This window comes from Coturnix japonica, chromosome 21, assembly GCF_001577835.2.
Source record: "Coturnix japonica isolate 7356 chromosome 21, Coturnix japonica 2.1, whole genome shotgun sequence".
NCBI lineage: Eukaryota > Metazoa > Chordata > Aves > Galliformes > Phasianidae > Coturnix > Coturnix japonica.
The window spans coordinates 3,694,134-3,708,764 of NC_029536.1; the positions used below are offsets into that span (position 1 = coordinate 3,694,134).

Here is a 14,631-nt window from a genome sequence, read left to right on the forward strand (position 1 = left end):
ATGCTGATGGTGGCCTTCCCCTTAGAGAAGCAAAGTGCGCAGCCACAGAAGTGCAGAGCGTGGTGGGAGAGATACCTGCATCAGATGGTTAAAATGGTCAGGAGCACAAAACCATTTCCTTGTGAAAAGAGGAGAGAAGATGCCCTGGAACATGTTGCCCAAGGAGGCTGTGGATGCCCCATCCCTGCAGGCATTCAAGGCCAGGCTGGATGTGGCTCTGGGCAGCCTGGGCTGCTGGTTGGTGACCCTGCACACAGCAGAGTGATAGAAACGAGATGAGCATTGTGGTCCTTTTCAACCCAGGTCATTCTGTGATATGCTATGAAGTCAAACGGTTTAAGAGGGAATACAGGAAAGCTGTGAAATAATGTCAGATGCAAAAAAGATGAGCTTGTTTCTAACACGATACAGAGACAAATGTGAAAAGCAATGAACTTCAAAGCTTGTCTGTTCTTTCTGTACGTGGCAGATCCTCCTCCCAGCACTCACTGAATTGAAATTCCAGTGGAATTTTTTAGAAAGTCGCTTGTGTAATAGAAGACTCTCCAGGGTTATGTCAGACACAATTATTTTTAGCACTGTTAGAAGCCCTTGTGCCTCCGGGAAGAAACCAGCCACAGAAGGAGCTGACGTGTCCCCACTGGGCAGGCTGCAGTCACGTTATTCTCTATGTTTTGTATTCTCTGCGAAGGTGATACCTGTGGGTCCTTTGCAGCTTGGGATATCCTGTGGTTCTGGGATCCATCCCTGGGAGATGTGGGGCCTTGGGAGGCATTAAGGGGCTGCCCATCAGCTTGGCAGCGGATTATCTTGTTGTGCTGTGAGGGATTCTGTGATGTGCCCTGTGTGCTTTGCCATCCAGCGCGTGCTGTGCCCAGGCTGATAAGCTCTGTCATTCCATCTCCCCTATTGTCCTGGAGCACAGCAAGATCCATCTGATGTTTTACCTATATTCCTTGGCCTTCACCTCGGAGGGCTCTGTAGGGTGGTTTTGGAGCGTCTCTGAGCTTTTGCGTGTGCTGGGAGCAGCTCTTCTGCCTCAGGTGAGGAAGATAAGATGGCTTCAGGAGAGCTCTATCCCCATGGTTTGTTGTCAGCACAGTCCCAAATAGCTGTGTGCTGACACTGATAGCCAGCATGCTCCAAGAACAAAGACAGCTCTGAGAGCTAACCAGAAACCCACCATAGCTCAGGCGAGGTTTGCTTTCTAATTCCAGCCCCTTTGACTCTGACAGTTTCCCTTGTGCCTTTTGCAGCAGTGACTCCAGCAGCAGTTCGAGTGATGAGTCGCCAGCACGCTCTGTGCAATCCACAGCGGTCCCCGCGCCTGCATCTCAGCTGCTTCCATCTCTGGAGAAAGATGAACCCAGGAAAAGTTTTGGGATCAAGGTCCAAAATCTTCCAGTGCGCTCAACAGGTACAGTCACATGCAGAACTGTGTCTTCAGTGTTCCAGAAGAAGGGGGAAAAAATGGAGTAAATGTGGATTAAACCATTTTTGTTCTGCATCCTTTCTGTTAAATATCTTTTTGAACTCTTGCACTGTTGAATGGGAAAATGTGTCGTTTGATGAACTGTCTTGTATGAAACCTGGTTCATGCTTGGTTCATATGCTGCCATCACAATGCAAGGTGGTTTGCATTATGAAAAGCATGAAGTTGTGAATGGTGCTGCACTGAAGAGATTTCTGTGTTATTCTGCTAGAGATGGAAATGTGAGGGGTTTGTGTATGTGAGGACTCTCCCCTGTATAAATTCCAAGTATAAGGGTGGAAAGTGATAGAACAAAGGGGAATGGTTTTAAACTGAGACAGGGGAGGTTTAGGTTGGATCTTAGGAGGAAGTTTTTCTTTTTTTTGGAAACAGGTTGCCCAAGGAGGCTGTGGATGCCCCATCCCTGCAGGCATTCAAGGCCAGGCTGGATGTGGCTCTGGGCAGCCTGGGCTGCTGGTTGGCAGCCCTGCACACAGCAGGGGGTTGGAACTGGGTGAGCACTGTGATCCTTTTCAACCCAGGCCATTCTAGGATTCTTTGGCCAGAGGAGCAGTCCTGCTGTGGCTTTTACAACTTGGGCCAGGAATTTAACTTCTTGCATCCATGAAAGGAGGCTGTGGTTATGATAAAAGTTGTGCAGTGCTTTCCCCTCAGATTCTTTCAGCATTGCCAAACTGAAGCTGTTGAGACTGAAATTGTCCACAGTTTTGTTCCATTTGCTGTCTGCCTCAGCACAATTTCATTCTGATGCAGTTAAAAAACACCTTAAGTGTTGCTTAACATTTTCTGAAGGTGATTTATTGGGAGAGAAGTACTTCCATGCTTTGGACATCCAAACTGACGTTGGGTACAGGGCTGTGGTTTTGTAGAGTTGTTCATTTTTTCACCTCAGGAAGAAAAATGCAGTCTAGATTTGGCTGCGGGTCTTAAAAATGCCCTGCAGCTTATTGCTGTGTGCGAGGAAGGTGGAAGGAAGTTATTCAAATGGAGTTGTAACGAAGACTGGACAGGAATGTGTAGAAAGGTTAGTCTGCGAGGAAGGGCTGCAGGATAAAGTTCAGGACAGCTTTGATCAGGCTTCCAGTGCCATTGATGTTATGAGGTGGCAGAATATGAAGTTTGCCCCCAAAACCCAGCTCATTTAGAGCAGAAAATGGATGCTGCCCAGGGAAGGAGCAACAAGCACTGAGAGAACATCCACTGTGGCCCAGAGCCCTCCTGCAGGAGCAGAGATGTGTGTGCTGAATGAGACAGGGCTGTAAGGGACAGCAGGGTCATGCCTTCAACATGGTGTCTGCATGATGCCCCTGCAGATGGGGTTCTCTCACAGCTTCTGTCTCAGCTCTGGTGCAATGGTGGGAAAATTGCTTAATTAGTGACCATCTGTGAGAAACCCTGCATGTCCCCATCACCACAGCTACTGGAGCTGGTGCTTAGAAACAGTGGTATGGATTTCCAGGGGAAGATTTGAAGCATCTCCAGTGTTTCGCTTAGAACTGGTGGGCAGCTTTAGCTGTTAATTCTCACCATGCCTCAGCTTCTTTGTATAATATGAGAACTTAGGGTTGTCTATTGCAACACTGAGTGCTGAGTCATATTTAAGAAAGAGTATTAGATTTCTTAATGTCCTACCAAGTGGTTACAAAATGTGTGTTCGTGCTACTGACGTATGTTTGTTGGTTTAGATACAAGCCTTAAAGATGGACTTTTCCATGAATTCAAGAAGTATGGGAAGGTGACGTCGGTGCAGATTCATGGGGCCTCTGAGGAACGGTATGGACTGGTGTTCTTCCGACAGCAGGAGGACCAGGAGAAAGCACTGAATGCCTCCAAAGGAAAGCTTTTCTTTGGCATGCAGATTGAAGTGACAGCCTGGATAGGACCAGGTGAGGCCTATGCCGGATGTGTTGCTGCCCTGGGCACAATCACTGCTGAGGAAATGTAGAAATAAATCTTCCAAACACCTTCCTGAAGAAATGTAGTTTTAAGAAACTGGGAAATAGGCCAGAATAAATTCCAGAGCTGGGAGAGTGGATACTGCTAGGTCAAACAGGGAGAGAATTCCAGTCTTAAACCGCAAAGAAGGAAAGCTGCCATCCTCTCAAACAGCGGGATCTGCTGCTGCTGGGAGGAACAATCAGATCTTCCATATCTCAGTGGAGCAGGAGCCAGTAGGTGGTGTAAGCATAGAACAGAGTCCCCACAGCCACCTTTTTTCAGCTTTTAATTAAAACAGCTCCTAACGGCTTAGGCAGCGTAGTGTGAATGACTAATCAGTGAAAGCTGTGGCATTGAGCACGTCGATTTCACACTGTACTTCAATTGTTTGTTTAAAAATAAACTTGTGAAAATCAACTTTTTCCATATGCTGTTCCCCAAGTGCGATGAAGCCTCATTTGAATTCTTGACAGGCATTAATATTTGAAAAAGAGTTAAGTTTCTAGTGAAGCAGATGCAGAACAGAGCAGTTTTTCATCTGAGGATGGTCTCGTTCTGTAGTGCTCACTCAGTGTTGCAATGTAGACGTAAGGAGGGCAGTTCACAAGCTGTGTTTTTGTTGAAGACATTGGTTAGTCTCATTCAGATCATATCTGCGTGTCAGGAAGTAGACTGAAGCAAACAAATCAGTGCGAACCAAACCCATGTGAAAAACACTGCAGTTGCATTCAAAATTGTTCACTCTTCTGCTTCTAGAAACTGAAAGCGAGAATGAATTTCGTCCTTTGGATGAAAGGATAGACGAGTTTCACCCAAAAGCAACCAGAACTCTCTTCATTGGCAACCTGGAGAAGACAACCACCTACCATGACCTTCGCAACATCTTCCAGCGCTTCGGTGGCATAGTGGTATGTGAATTCTGATTCTGCTCTGTAGGGTATTATTGCCAATTCTTTCTGTACGGACCCATAAAATGCTGCTAGTGGTGGAACATTGTGCTGCTGATAGCAGATAATTCAGTCTTTCTATAATAATCTGAGTCATTCGTCTTGCTGAAATACACCTGAAAGCTTTTCTTTGCATTTTGAGTGAAATCTTAGCACGAGTGTATTGAGGAGATAATTTAGCAGTAGAAACAGTCTTGGGAGTGTTTGTCAGAAATGTATCTTCTGCCAGCCGAGAGTATTTGCAGAAGCATAGCTGGGTAGTTGGGATTTCCATACTCCTAGTGCTGCTTTCGTATTTAATCAGTACCGCTCTGTGAAGTCTGCATTTCCTATTCATGTCTGAAACAAAGTGTTGAGCTGCTGCATGTGGCAGTAGCCATCAGCTATGGCAGTCTGTTCCCTGACAATAGGGCAGAGGAGGCACTGAACAGATGGGGTGGTGATGACACATGTGGGATTTGGGTTTTTGGCTGAGCAGGCTGATTTGCACGAGGTAAAGCAGCAGACATTCCCCTCTCCTCTCCTCATGCCACCAAGTCATATCAGTACTGCATTTATGAGAGATTTGCCAGAAAATTACAGTGAATAGAATTAGTTGAATCTGAACTTCTGCACTTACAGTTTATTCTGGATGCTCACTGCACAATTCTTTGGAGGCTGTGGCTGCATTATCTGCTTTGCAGATAATATATATTATATAACCAGATAATATATATTTCCAGAATACTACTGTAGCTGTTGAGGTATCAATGGAAGGAAGGGGCAGCATGCTCCTATGTGTGCTGTGGACAAACACAAAATGTACATTTTATGGTGGCTGGCACAATATGGTGTGCGTGCATCCCTTTTCTCTTGAAATCACTGCTGGTTTATGGATTCACACAGTGTCTGTGGCTTCAACCTTTTCCTAATGTTGTACCAGCTGAGCTGTCCCGATAAAGATGCTTATCAGTGGTACTGCACTGTCTTGTAAATTGGATTTTCTATGAAACAGTGCTGGGTTGTCAACATTATTAATTGGTCAGAATTCAGTAGCAGTGCTGCCTTGCTTGAATCTCCATGAAAACTTACAAGCTCAGGTGCAAAAGGGACCAGCTTTATAACCTTTCCTGTAGATAATGAGCAAAATGCTGCTGTTTTATTTGCCTGCCAGAAGAAATTGCTTGCCCAGAGTGAGCAGTCAGGTATAATTTGCCACAGTTGCAATAGTGCTGCTTCAGAGCTTGGAAATGTAGTCCTCAATTAGCATTCCACTTAAATCATTAGGTCAAGGCTATAGAATTCCGATAGTTGTGTAAATCACTCTGTTCACTTCTGTTTTCTCAGCTAAAGATTTCTTAGGTGAGACCATTTCAGACTGCTGCCTTGCCTCTAGATTTATTAACCACGAAATTAGTCTGTCCTGACTGTTGGAAGGTTTGTGCTTGAATTCGTGCCGTAGCATTGGCATGCGGTGCACTAAGGAAGCTTCTGCGATTTATACAAATAAACCCCAGCACTCTACCTTCTATTTTCAGCTTGGAATGAATCATAACATCATGTGTTTGTTCAGAGGCATTTGGTACATTTGCTAGTACTAGCGCTAAGCTTGAATGTTAACCAAATGTCGGCTACAAGCTTGCTGCTTTTATTTTTAAATCAATTAAAATGAGCCTTAATTAGACCTTCATTGCTTTCTTGTGACTGCACCTGCTTTTGAACGGGCTCATGGTGGCTGAAGGTTAGATATCAGCAGTGATAGAAATTCAGGGTCTTTTTTGTCTGTGTCACATCAGTGCCAGACTGGCTCTGGAGACGTGTCCAGCACCGCTCTGTGCCTCTAGGAACAGGATGGATCAGGTTTATTTGGAGCAGAAATCCTGTGTGGCCTTTGGCTCCGAAATGAGGATTGGAGCAGGCTGTTTTCTCTCAAGCCTTTGCGAGCAGAAATTTAGACTTAATTCTTGGTGTTGTCTCTTCTTGACACAATATTAGCAAAGCAAAGCTGCTGTTTGTTGATCAGGTCAGGCTGGCTTCTGTGGGGTCAAACTTCAAATCTGCATTATAAAGAGCTCTCCCTGTGTCAGTAAGGATTTGGTTTTACTATTGAATGAGATACAGCAGAACAGCAAAATTTTCAACTATCTAATAATGTTTTCAACTATCTACTAATGTTTAAATCCTGTCTGTGAGCAAAGCATTAATTAAACAATGACTGTGAGTATCAGAAGTCCATTTAGATCCAGTTACATTGTTGAATATCCTGTTGCTGACTGTCATTTCCTTTTTCTCCCCAGGATATTGACATTAAGAAAGTGAATGGTGTTCCTCAATATGCATTCCTGCAATACTGTGATATTGCAAGTGTGTGTAAAGCAATTAAGAAGATGGATGGGGAATATCTTGGAAACAACCGGCTCAAGGTAAGGAAATCTTCCCATGGATGCTCTCCTTCTCCTGCTTACTTTGGTTTGCAGCATCTTAAGGTATTTTGGATCAGCTTAGGCCATGCAAGTGAGATTTTTTTCCCCATTCATAGTCCAGGTTACAGCGCAGTGTTTTCACCACCAGAGTTGGGGTTAATCATCATTTTTGCTGGCTGCCTGAGCAAGGAGGCCCAGCATGGAGCAGACCTGGAGACTGCCATTCTTTGGTTTGCCCCTTGAAGGCAGAGCTGGGGAGCTGCCCTGGTAGTGATGATAAACAGAGGCTGTGAGTCCCCAGAGCCATCAATCTGTCACCTTCCAGAAGCGTTCAGATTGCACAGGAAACAAATGTTGTCAAACACTATATTTGTTTAAGCATGCAGAATTATTTTCATTAATTGCTGCTTGATTTTTTTTGTCTTGCTTACACCTGTGCAAGATGCTAATTTTAGAAAACCCATACAAACGATCGCTTTTTTTCCAAATAACTCTTAATTAGGCATGCTCTGTTCAGTGAGTTTAATGCTTGTACATTTTACTGATGGACGTTTTGCCCTTTTGTGTTCAGCTGGGTTTTGGAAAGAGCATGCCTACAAACTGCGTGTGGTTAGATGGTCTTTCTACAAACGTTACGGATCAGTATTTAACTCGACATTTCTGCCGATACGGGCCTGTGGTGAAGGTAGGTGGGAGGCTTTGGTGTATGGTTTGAAGTTGTTACTGTCTTCCTTTCTTCACATCCTGTCCTTTCAACCCCGGCTGTCCAGGGCTTTATAGCTCCGATAGAGAAATTCTCTCTGGGTTGTGATTTGGCTGACAGGGCTCTCTAGCTTTGCATCTCGTCCATCTGATCCATAGAGCAGTTGCTGCTGGTGTTTGGAGTGAGCCGAGATAACAAGTATTGGAACCCACGTGTAGCTCTTGTGCAGTACAGCCTTACCCCAACTAAATTTCTTTAGTCTGCTCACACCACAGGAATAAGAACCTAATCAAGTAGTTACACTTACTCATGCTAATTACAGAAATAGGCATGGCCACCTTTTTCATGAGACCAAAGAATGACTTCTTCAATGCAGTTAGGACAGTCACGCTAACAAAAGCATGTGAAAGAAAAGAAGAAAGGCAGTGACTGTGGAACACGTCCTGCAGCAGAGGCACATCACACAGCCCCTCCACAAGCGAGATCTGTGCACGTGCTTCACCTTAAGCATGTGAGTTGTCCCCATCCTTCTGTGGATGTGTTGGACATGGATGTCCTTTTGTTGGACATGGATGTGCTTAAAGTGAAGCTGTTCACGTGCATCTTCTCAGGATCGGGGTTTTACCTCCGTAAGGAATTCTGTGGATTTGTGTTGCAGCTTTGACATTTTTTATTGTAGTTGTTGTTGCTTGGATAATAAGTCTGTGTTGCTGAAGGAAGCTGATATTTGGAAACTGGGTGTTTAGCAATGAGCGGTACTGCAGACTGTCATAATAAGAACGGTTTCCATCTTGTGATTAAATGTTCCCTTTACCTTTTTTCCCCCCTAAGACATATTGGAATTTTTTTTAAAAAAACTCAAAAGTAAACCAAGCGAAACTACAAAACTGAGTCACCAAAGAAAAAAGAGAAAAGTAAAATACAGAAAAACAAAATAAAGGCATAATATACCTCAAGCCACAAGATCCACAATTCAAAGCAGTCCCGTGTGCTTATATTGTCTCTTCATTACAATATGCCTCATCAGAAAAGAACGGAAATTTACTTTGCTAAAAATCATTTTCTTACTGGTATCCTCATGACTTAGGATTTTGTTGGGACTGACGTTAAGTCCTGTGGATGAGGCTCTTATTTGGTTTTTGTTTTGTTTTTTTGTTTTTTACAGGTGGTGTTTGACCGCTTAAAAGGCATGGCCCTGGTTCTCTACAATGAGATTGAATATGCACAAGCAGCTGTAAAAGAGACCAAGGGGAGGAAAATCGGTGGGAATAAAATTAAGGTGTGCAGAATGACCTCCAAAACAAAGCCAGAAACAAATTGTGTTTAGGCCTTTCCCCTTGAGCACTGCCAGTCAGAAGGACTCTTAGCGGGACAAGCACGTCCCATTTACCTAAGGCTTAAACTATTTTTCACACTCGGCTTATCAAGATGTTAGGGTACCTCAAACTGTTACCTGCAGAGCCTTTTCCAGTGTCCTGCCGTTTGTTTCGCTGAACTTGTCTCTCTAAGCTCCTCAGTGTTGGTGTCCATGTTATTTACTGCCTTATTTACCCCAATCCAAGGCAAGATTTATTTTAATGTAGAAAAGTCCGAGCTGGGGGCTGCAGCTGCACAGGGTGACAGAGCGCTGCCATGTGGCTGATGAGTGTCAGTGCCCCGGCCCAAAGTGTCAGCCTGCTCCTTGAGGAAGCCTGGCCAAACCTGCCATCTGCTCCTAAAAACTCCTCTATAAAAGAATGGATGGAGAGTATTTTTTTCCTGGAGCAGCACTTGGCATCTTCTGAGCCATCTTGGATTTGGGTGAATATGGTAAAACCTATTCTCAGTGTCCCATCAGTGCCACTAAATGGGATGTGAGGTGTTAGCCACCCTCTGAATCACCTTCCTCCTCCTCCTTTCTTCTCTCCTAAAGAGTGGGTGATGATTTCAAGCATGGTCTCTCATCTGGTACGTTAACCTAGCAACTTCATACCCCTTGGGGTTAAGAGTTGGATATACTTCAGTTTGTAAATGTGGTGGTTGAACATAAGGAGCCTTCATACGGAATAAAGTACATCTCCATTCAGAAGTTTCCTATAATGTGTCAATGGGTCTTGCTCCTTGGCAACCCTGCAGCAAGCAGAACCCTTAGTGTCTGTACGTCTGTGCTCCACTGATGCGGTTATACAAAAGTCTAGGCAGATGTAGGGAAAAAAACAAACCCTCAAGGCTGTTAAAAAAAATAGTAGTTTCATTAATGTGATATACATTTCATTAAATCCATTTTAATCATTCATTTTTGGCATCAGTTATGCCATCGGGTTCTTAATATTTGCACACTTAGCTAGAAAACAGGCAATCTTGGAGCAGCTAAAGTAGGGAGCTGCAATTTTTGTTTCCTTCCCCGTCCCCACTGTTGCCTTGGTGTATAAACCCAGGCAAATAATGAGTCTGAAAAGAATAACGCTGACCATGTGGATGCATAAGGCACTTTGGAATTTTAAACGGAGCTGCAGCATTGGAATTATCAATACCATGAGAATAATGTGCTTTTTCCTGCTGGTTTACTGGACAGAAGCTTCTCACATGCTTCTGGTCTTGCAGCTAAAACCCCAGCAAGGAAGTGGTTACACAGATCCACACAGAAACACCAAATAGAGAGGGAAAGGTCTTTTTCTCCTGGAGATGCGTTGGGTCGGCCAGTCCCAAGAAACGCTTGTCGTTTTTATTGTTAAGTAGGATAATCCCCATTTTCAGTTCAGCTCCTGTGCTCAGATTCCCCAGCAGACTTGAAGCAGTGTTAAAATGGGTTGTTTCTCATATTGAATGTGATTAACCTTTTATTTTTCAGGTGGATTTTGCAAATCGAGAAAGTCAGTTGGCTTTTTATCATTCCATGGAGAAAACAGGTCAAGATATCAGAGACTTCTATGAAATGCTGGCAGAAAGAAGGCAAGTGTCTAATGCTGTTATTATTGTTTCTTCCTTCTTCAGCATCGTATTCATATAATTAAACTTTCTTCAGGCCAGTTTTTAAACACTGGGTTTTGTTCCTCTCAACTTTATCCTTTTAAAGTTTCATTAAAAGCATTTTAGCCTATTTTTATTACCTTCCATCTTCTCAACTTTAAAACATAACCCCCCTCCTGAAAAAACCCACCCACACAAAAAATTCCCAGCAAGTTTTGGTGGCTGAGCTTAAACCTGTGCATTAAGGCAGACAGGATATCACACATCTGAAGTGTAGACAGTTACTAAAACTCATATGTAAGGTGGAGGCTTCAGCTATCTGCGTGGTATATGTTTAGTATTTGGGTTATGGTGATGGGTCACCAGGACACAGTTATGAGTCATTTGTTGTTTGCTAAGAATACAAAGACTGGTTTGCCTGTAACGCCTTAACCCTCCGGTGTAATGCAGATGATGACAGTTGTTTGCATATAGTCTGACCAGCCACTGCTGCTCTTCTCTTGAACAGAGTAAAATTCAGTCTTCTACCTACCCCTTGTTAGTTTGTTAACTTGATAAAATTGTTAAAATGAGCGAGGGTTATTTTTTTCCCCATATGAAAATGTATTCTGTGTTGATGTCCACCTACAGCATCTGTCATGTTGGCTTCTGACCATTTCTTGTAGGCTGCAAAATCTTGTGCTGCCTCTGAGCAGCCATTTTTATTTGTATACCCTGGCTGAAAGCAGCCTTGCACTGAAGCACTCTCATTTTGTTCTTTTTTCCCCCTCTGGTGACTGAATGGAACATCACTGTTTTTATTATTAATGACAGCAGTGTAGGCTGAACACCAGAAGGTTTTGGTTTTGTGTGAGTGCATTTTTGTTACCTTCAGATGCTAGCTTACATTGTTAGGGTTCTACCTATGAATAAGCTTAGTGTGACTTGGACTTTGATTGTCCCTGTCTGTTAGATAGATCTAATGTTCATTTTTTTTTTAACAGCAAAATAGCTTGAACTAACACTCATCCAAAATTACCAGATGTAAAAGTGGAGAGAGTTTAGAAATTGGCAATCAGGATTTGCATAATGGAAATAAGTACATTCATTCTCCGATCCTTGCCAGATGTTGTGATGAAGTCAGTAGCCATTTTCTTTGAACTACACCAGTCTGAGGAAAGAGTAGTGCATTTTCAGATGTCTTTTAATGCGCAGAAGTCAGCTTGGGCTTGTCTTCAGTGTGAAACGATTCTGAGCTGCACATTTATTTCTGGAACAGCTAGATACTTGAGTACTGTTGGACTTGTTTTTCCTTTTCTGTCATTACGTTCACATTGTCATTACTGGGTACTTAGAAGTAATGAATCATGGAGTGATTGAATGAGCTCTGCAGTCTCTCTTGTAATTCTGCATCTTCTGGTCTCCCAGGCTCCTTCTGGCACTTTGCTGTCTCTAGCAATGTTGCTGAGAATTGCACCAGCCAGATTTCCTTAAGTTTTAATTGTACTCAGTCTAAACAGAACTCAAACCATGACATATGTTTTTTAACTTCAGAGAAGTTGCACTGGTACAACATTAAGGAATAATCTCACCAGGTCACTGCATTGTTAATCTCAGACCTTTACAAAACCAGAGTGTTGTACATCTCTTCAGAAGAATATCTGGAAACGTTCTTTACAAGCATTACAAAACCACATCATGTGGTGTTTCACCCGCAACAGACCCACGTGAACGTGAGCATATCCAGTTCTGCAGTCTGTGGGCTGTGAAAATGTAAATGGGATTTCTTGAGTAGGAGGCTGGGATGTCTCTGGAATATTGTTGTGTGAGGTTGGATTGTGTAATATCACAACTGTTCAAAGCCACCTAAGGTTTCTCACTGGTAAAGCTCTGAAGGAGTGATGACTCTGGGGCAGAGTGCAGGTGGAGCAGCGTGTGTTGCAGGAGAAAGGCCATTTATCCTCTGAGCATCCTAATGGTTCATGAATTCTTTAGGAATGGATTAGACTGCTTAGGTGTGTGGAGTAGCCAGTCTCTCTATTTGTTACTGAACTAGTGGTGCTTTTTGTGTCTGGTTTTGTATTTGTTGATTAAAATGAAAAGTTAACAAACATGTCTCTGCTCCACAAGGGGGAGTGTTCTCCATGATGGCTGTGTGTTTGCATGAGTGTTAGGTTTTATCTTAATGTGATGGGGTATCTGAATTTGGCAAAACAGTGCAGTAAGGCTGACGAAAAGGTACCTGGCAGAGCTGTCACTAAATGACTGAATAATTAACTGCATAGAGTATTTGAAGCTAACAAAGCATTTAATCCACCGTGTACTGATTTATTGTTAAATCTCTGTGTGCAGTTGTGTACAGTTGCCTTAGTACACATATAAATTGCTGTAGACAAAGGTGGTAATGCAGCACATTGGTTGAGAGGGAAAACTGATTGCCCTGTTTTTTTTGTATTTTTAGTAGGGATGAAAGAAGAGGATCTTACGAATATGCCCCTGATCGTACTTACTATGAGACTGTTAGGACTCCTGGGACCTACCCTGAAGATCCTCGTCGAGAATACCCAGCTCGAGGAAGAGAATTTTATGCAGAATGGGATCCTTACCAAGGAGACTACTATGACCCACGATACTACGATGACCCACGCGAGTACCGGGATTACAGGGGTGATCCCTATGAGCAAGACATAAGGGAGTACAGCTACAGACAACGGGAGAGAGAGAGGGAGAGGGAACGGTTTGAATCCGATCGTGACAGAGATCATGAGAGGAGACCAATTGAACGTAGCCAGAGTCCCACACACTCAAGGCGTCCACAGAGTCCTGGAGCATCTCCCTCACAATCAGAAAGGCTGCAGAGTGATTCAGAGAGGAGGATCTACAGCAGGTCATCGGATCGCAGTGGAAGCTGCAGCTCTCTGTCTCCTCCACGATATGACAAGCTTGACAAAGCCCGTGTAGAACGTTACGCAAAGAATGAAAAAACAGAGAAAGACCGAGCTTTTGACCAGGAGAGAGCTGACAAAGACAAACGGTTGGTGAGGAAGGAGAAGCCGGAAAAACTAGAAAAGGAGAAAACAGATAAGCAAAAACGAAAAGCAAAAATCCATTCACCCAGCTCTCAGTCTTCTGAAACTGATCAAGAGAATGAGAGAGAGCCCAGCCCTGAAAAATTAAAGGGCAATAGCAAACAGAGTAAAGAGAGAGGTGACAAAGAAGGGACGGCTAAAAACCGTTTAGAGCTAATGCCTTGTGTAGTGTTGACCCGAGTGAAAGAAAAGGAAGGGAAGGTTATAGATCAGCCTACTTTGGAGAAACTGAGAGCAAAGCTTGATAACGACACTATGAAGTCACCACTTCTTGAACAGAAAACACAGACATCTCAAGCTGAGCAAACAAAGTCTGATCAGTCTAAACTGGAACCTGCCAGAACCAAGGTACAAAAAGAGAAAGCCCTTGCCAGTCACATAGAAGTGGTTGATAAAGAGGGAAAACTGAAACCCAAAAAGCACTTGAAGACAGAGCAGACTTCTGAGGGGGCAAATGCGGTAGATTTAGACAAGCTGGAAGCTCGTAAGAGACGTTTTGCTGATGCAAATCTGAAGCTTGACAGGCAAAAACTGGAAGCAAAAAGAGGCAGCCAAGATGAAGAAGATGCACGAGTAGCTTTGAAAAAACAGCTTGATGCAACGGCTTCGTCTAGAGAAGCTACATTGTTAAGGGAAGGAGAATTGGAGAGAAAGCCCCTGAGGAAGGAGATGCTTAAAAGGGAATCTAAAAAGATGAGACTGGAAAGACTTATTCCTGGTACTAGTCCCAAAGAAATTCAGGAGACTCTTAATGTTGGTGGGATTGGCATGCGTCCCACTCTAGATTTGCAGGCAAGGCTAATTGAGGCAGCTGATGAGCCAGTGGAAATTCAAGAGCTCCCTTCTAAAAAATTGAATCCAGTAAAATCCCAGCATAAACAAGCACAGTTACTTGATGATCATGGAACAGAGAGAGAAGACACAAAGAAGAATTACTCTGGTCTTCCAGAAGACACACCTGACCATAAGCTTGGCCAAGAGAAACCTCAGTCAGCTGAAACAGAGGAGAAAATTGGCATTGACATTGACCACACACAAAGTTATAGGAAGCAAATGGAGCAAAGTCGCAGGTTAAAACAGCAGTTGGAAATGGAGATTGCAAAATCTGAGAAGTTTGGCAGTCCAAAGAAAG

At 43.5% G+C, this 14,631-nt stretch overlaps 1 protein-coding gene across 1 annotated transcript in view; it reads left to right on the plus strand.

Moving 5' to 3' along the window:
- SPEN (spen family transcriptional repressor) overlaps positions 1–14,631 on the plus strand; it is a 51,034-nt gene that overhangs the window by 27,698 nt on the left and 8,705 nt on the right. The window contains 8 exon segments of the mRNA XM_015882263.2: positions 1,257–1,417; positions 3,178–3,378; positions 4,187–4,338; positions 6,654–6,779; positions 7,351–7,464; positions 8,648–8,761; positions 10,313–10,413; positions 12,875–14,631. Coding sequence (XP_015737749.1) covers positions 1,257–1,417; positions 3,178–3,378; positions 4,187–4,338; positions 6,654–6,779; positions 7,351–7,464; positions 8,648–8,761; positions 10,313–10,413; positions 12,875–14,631 — 2,726 coding nt within the window.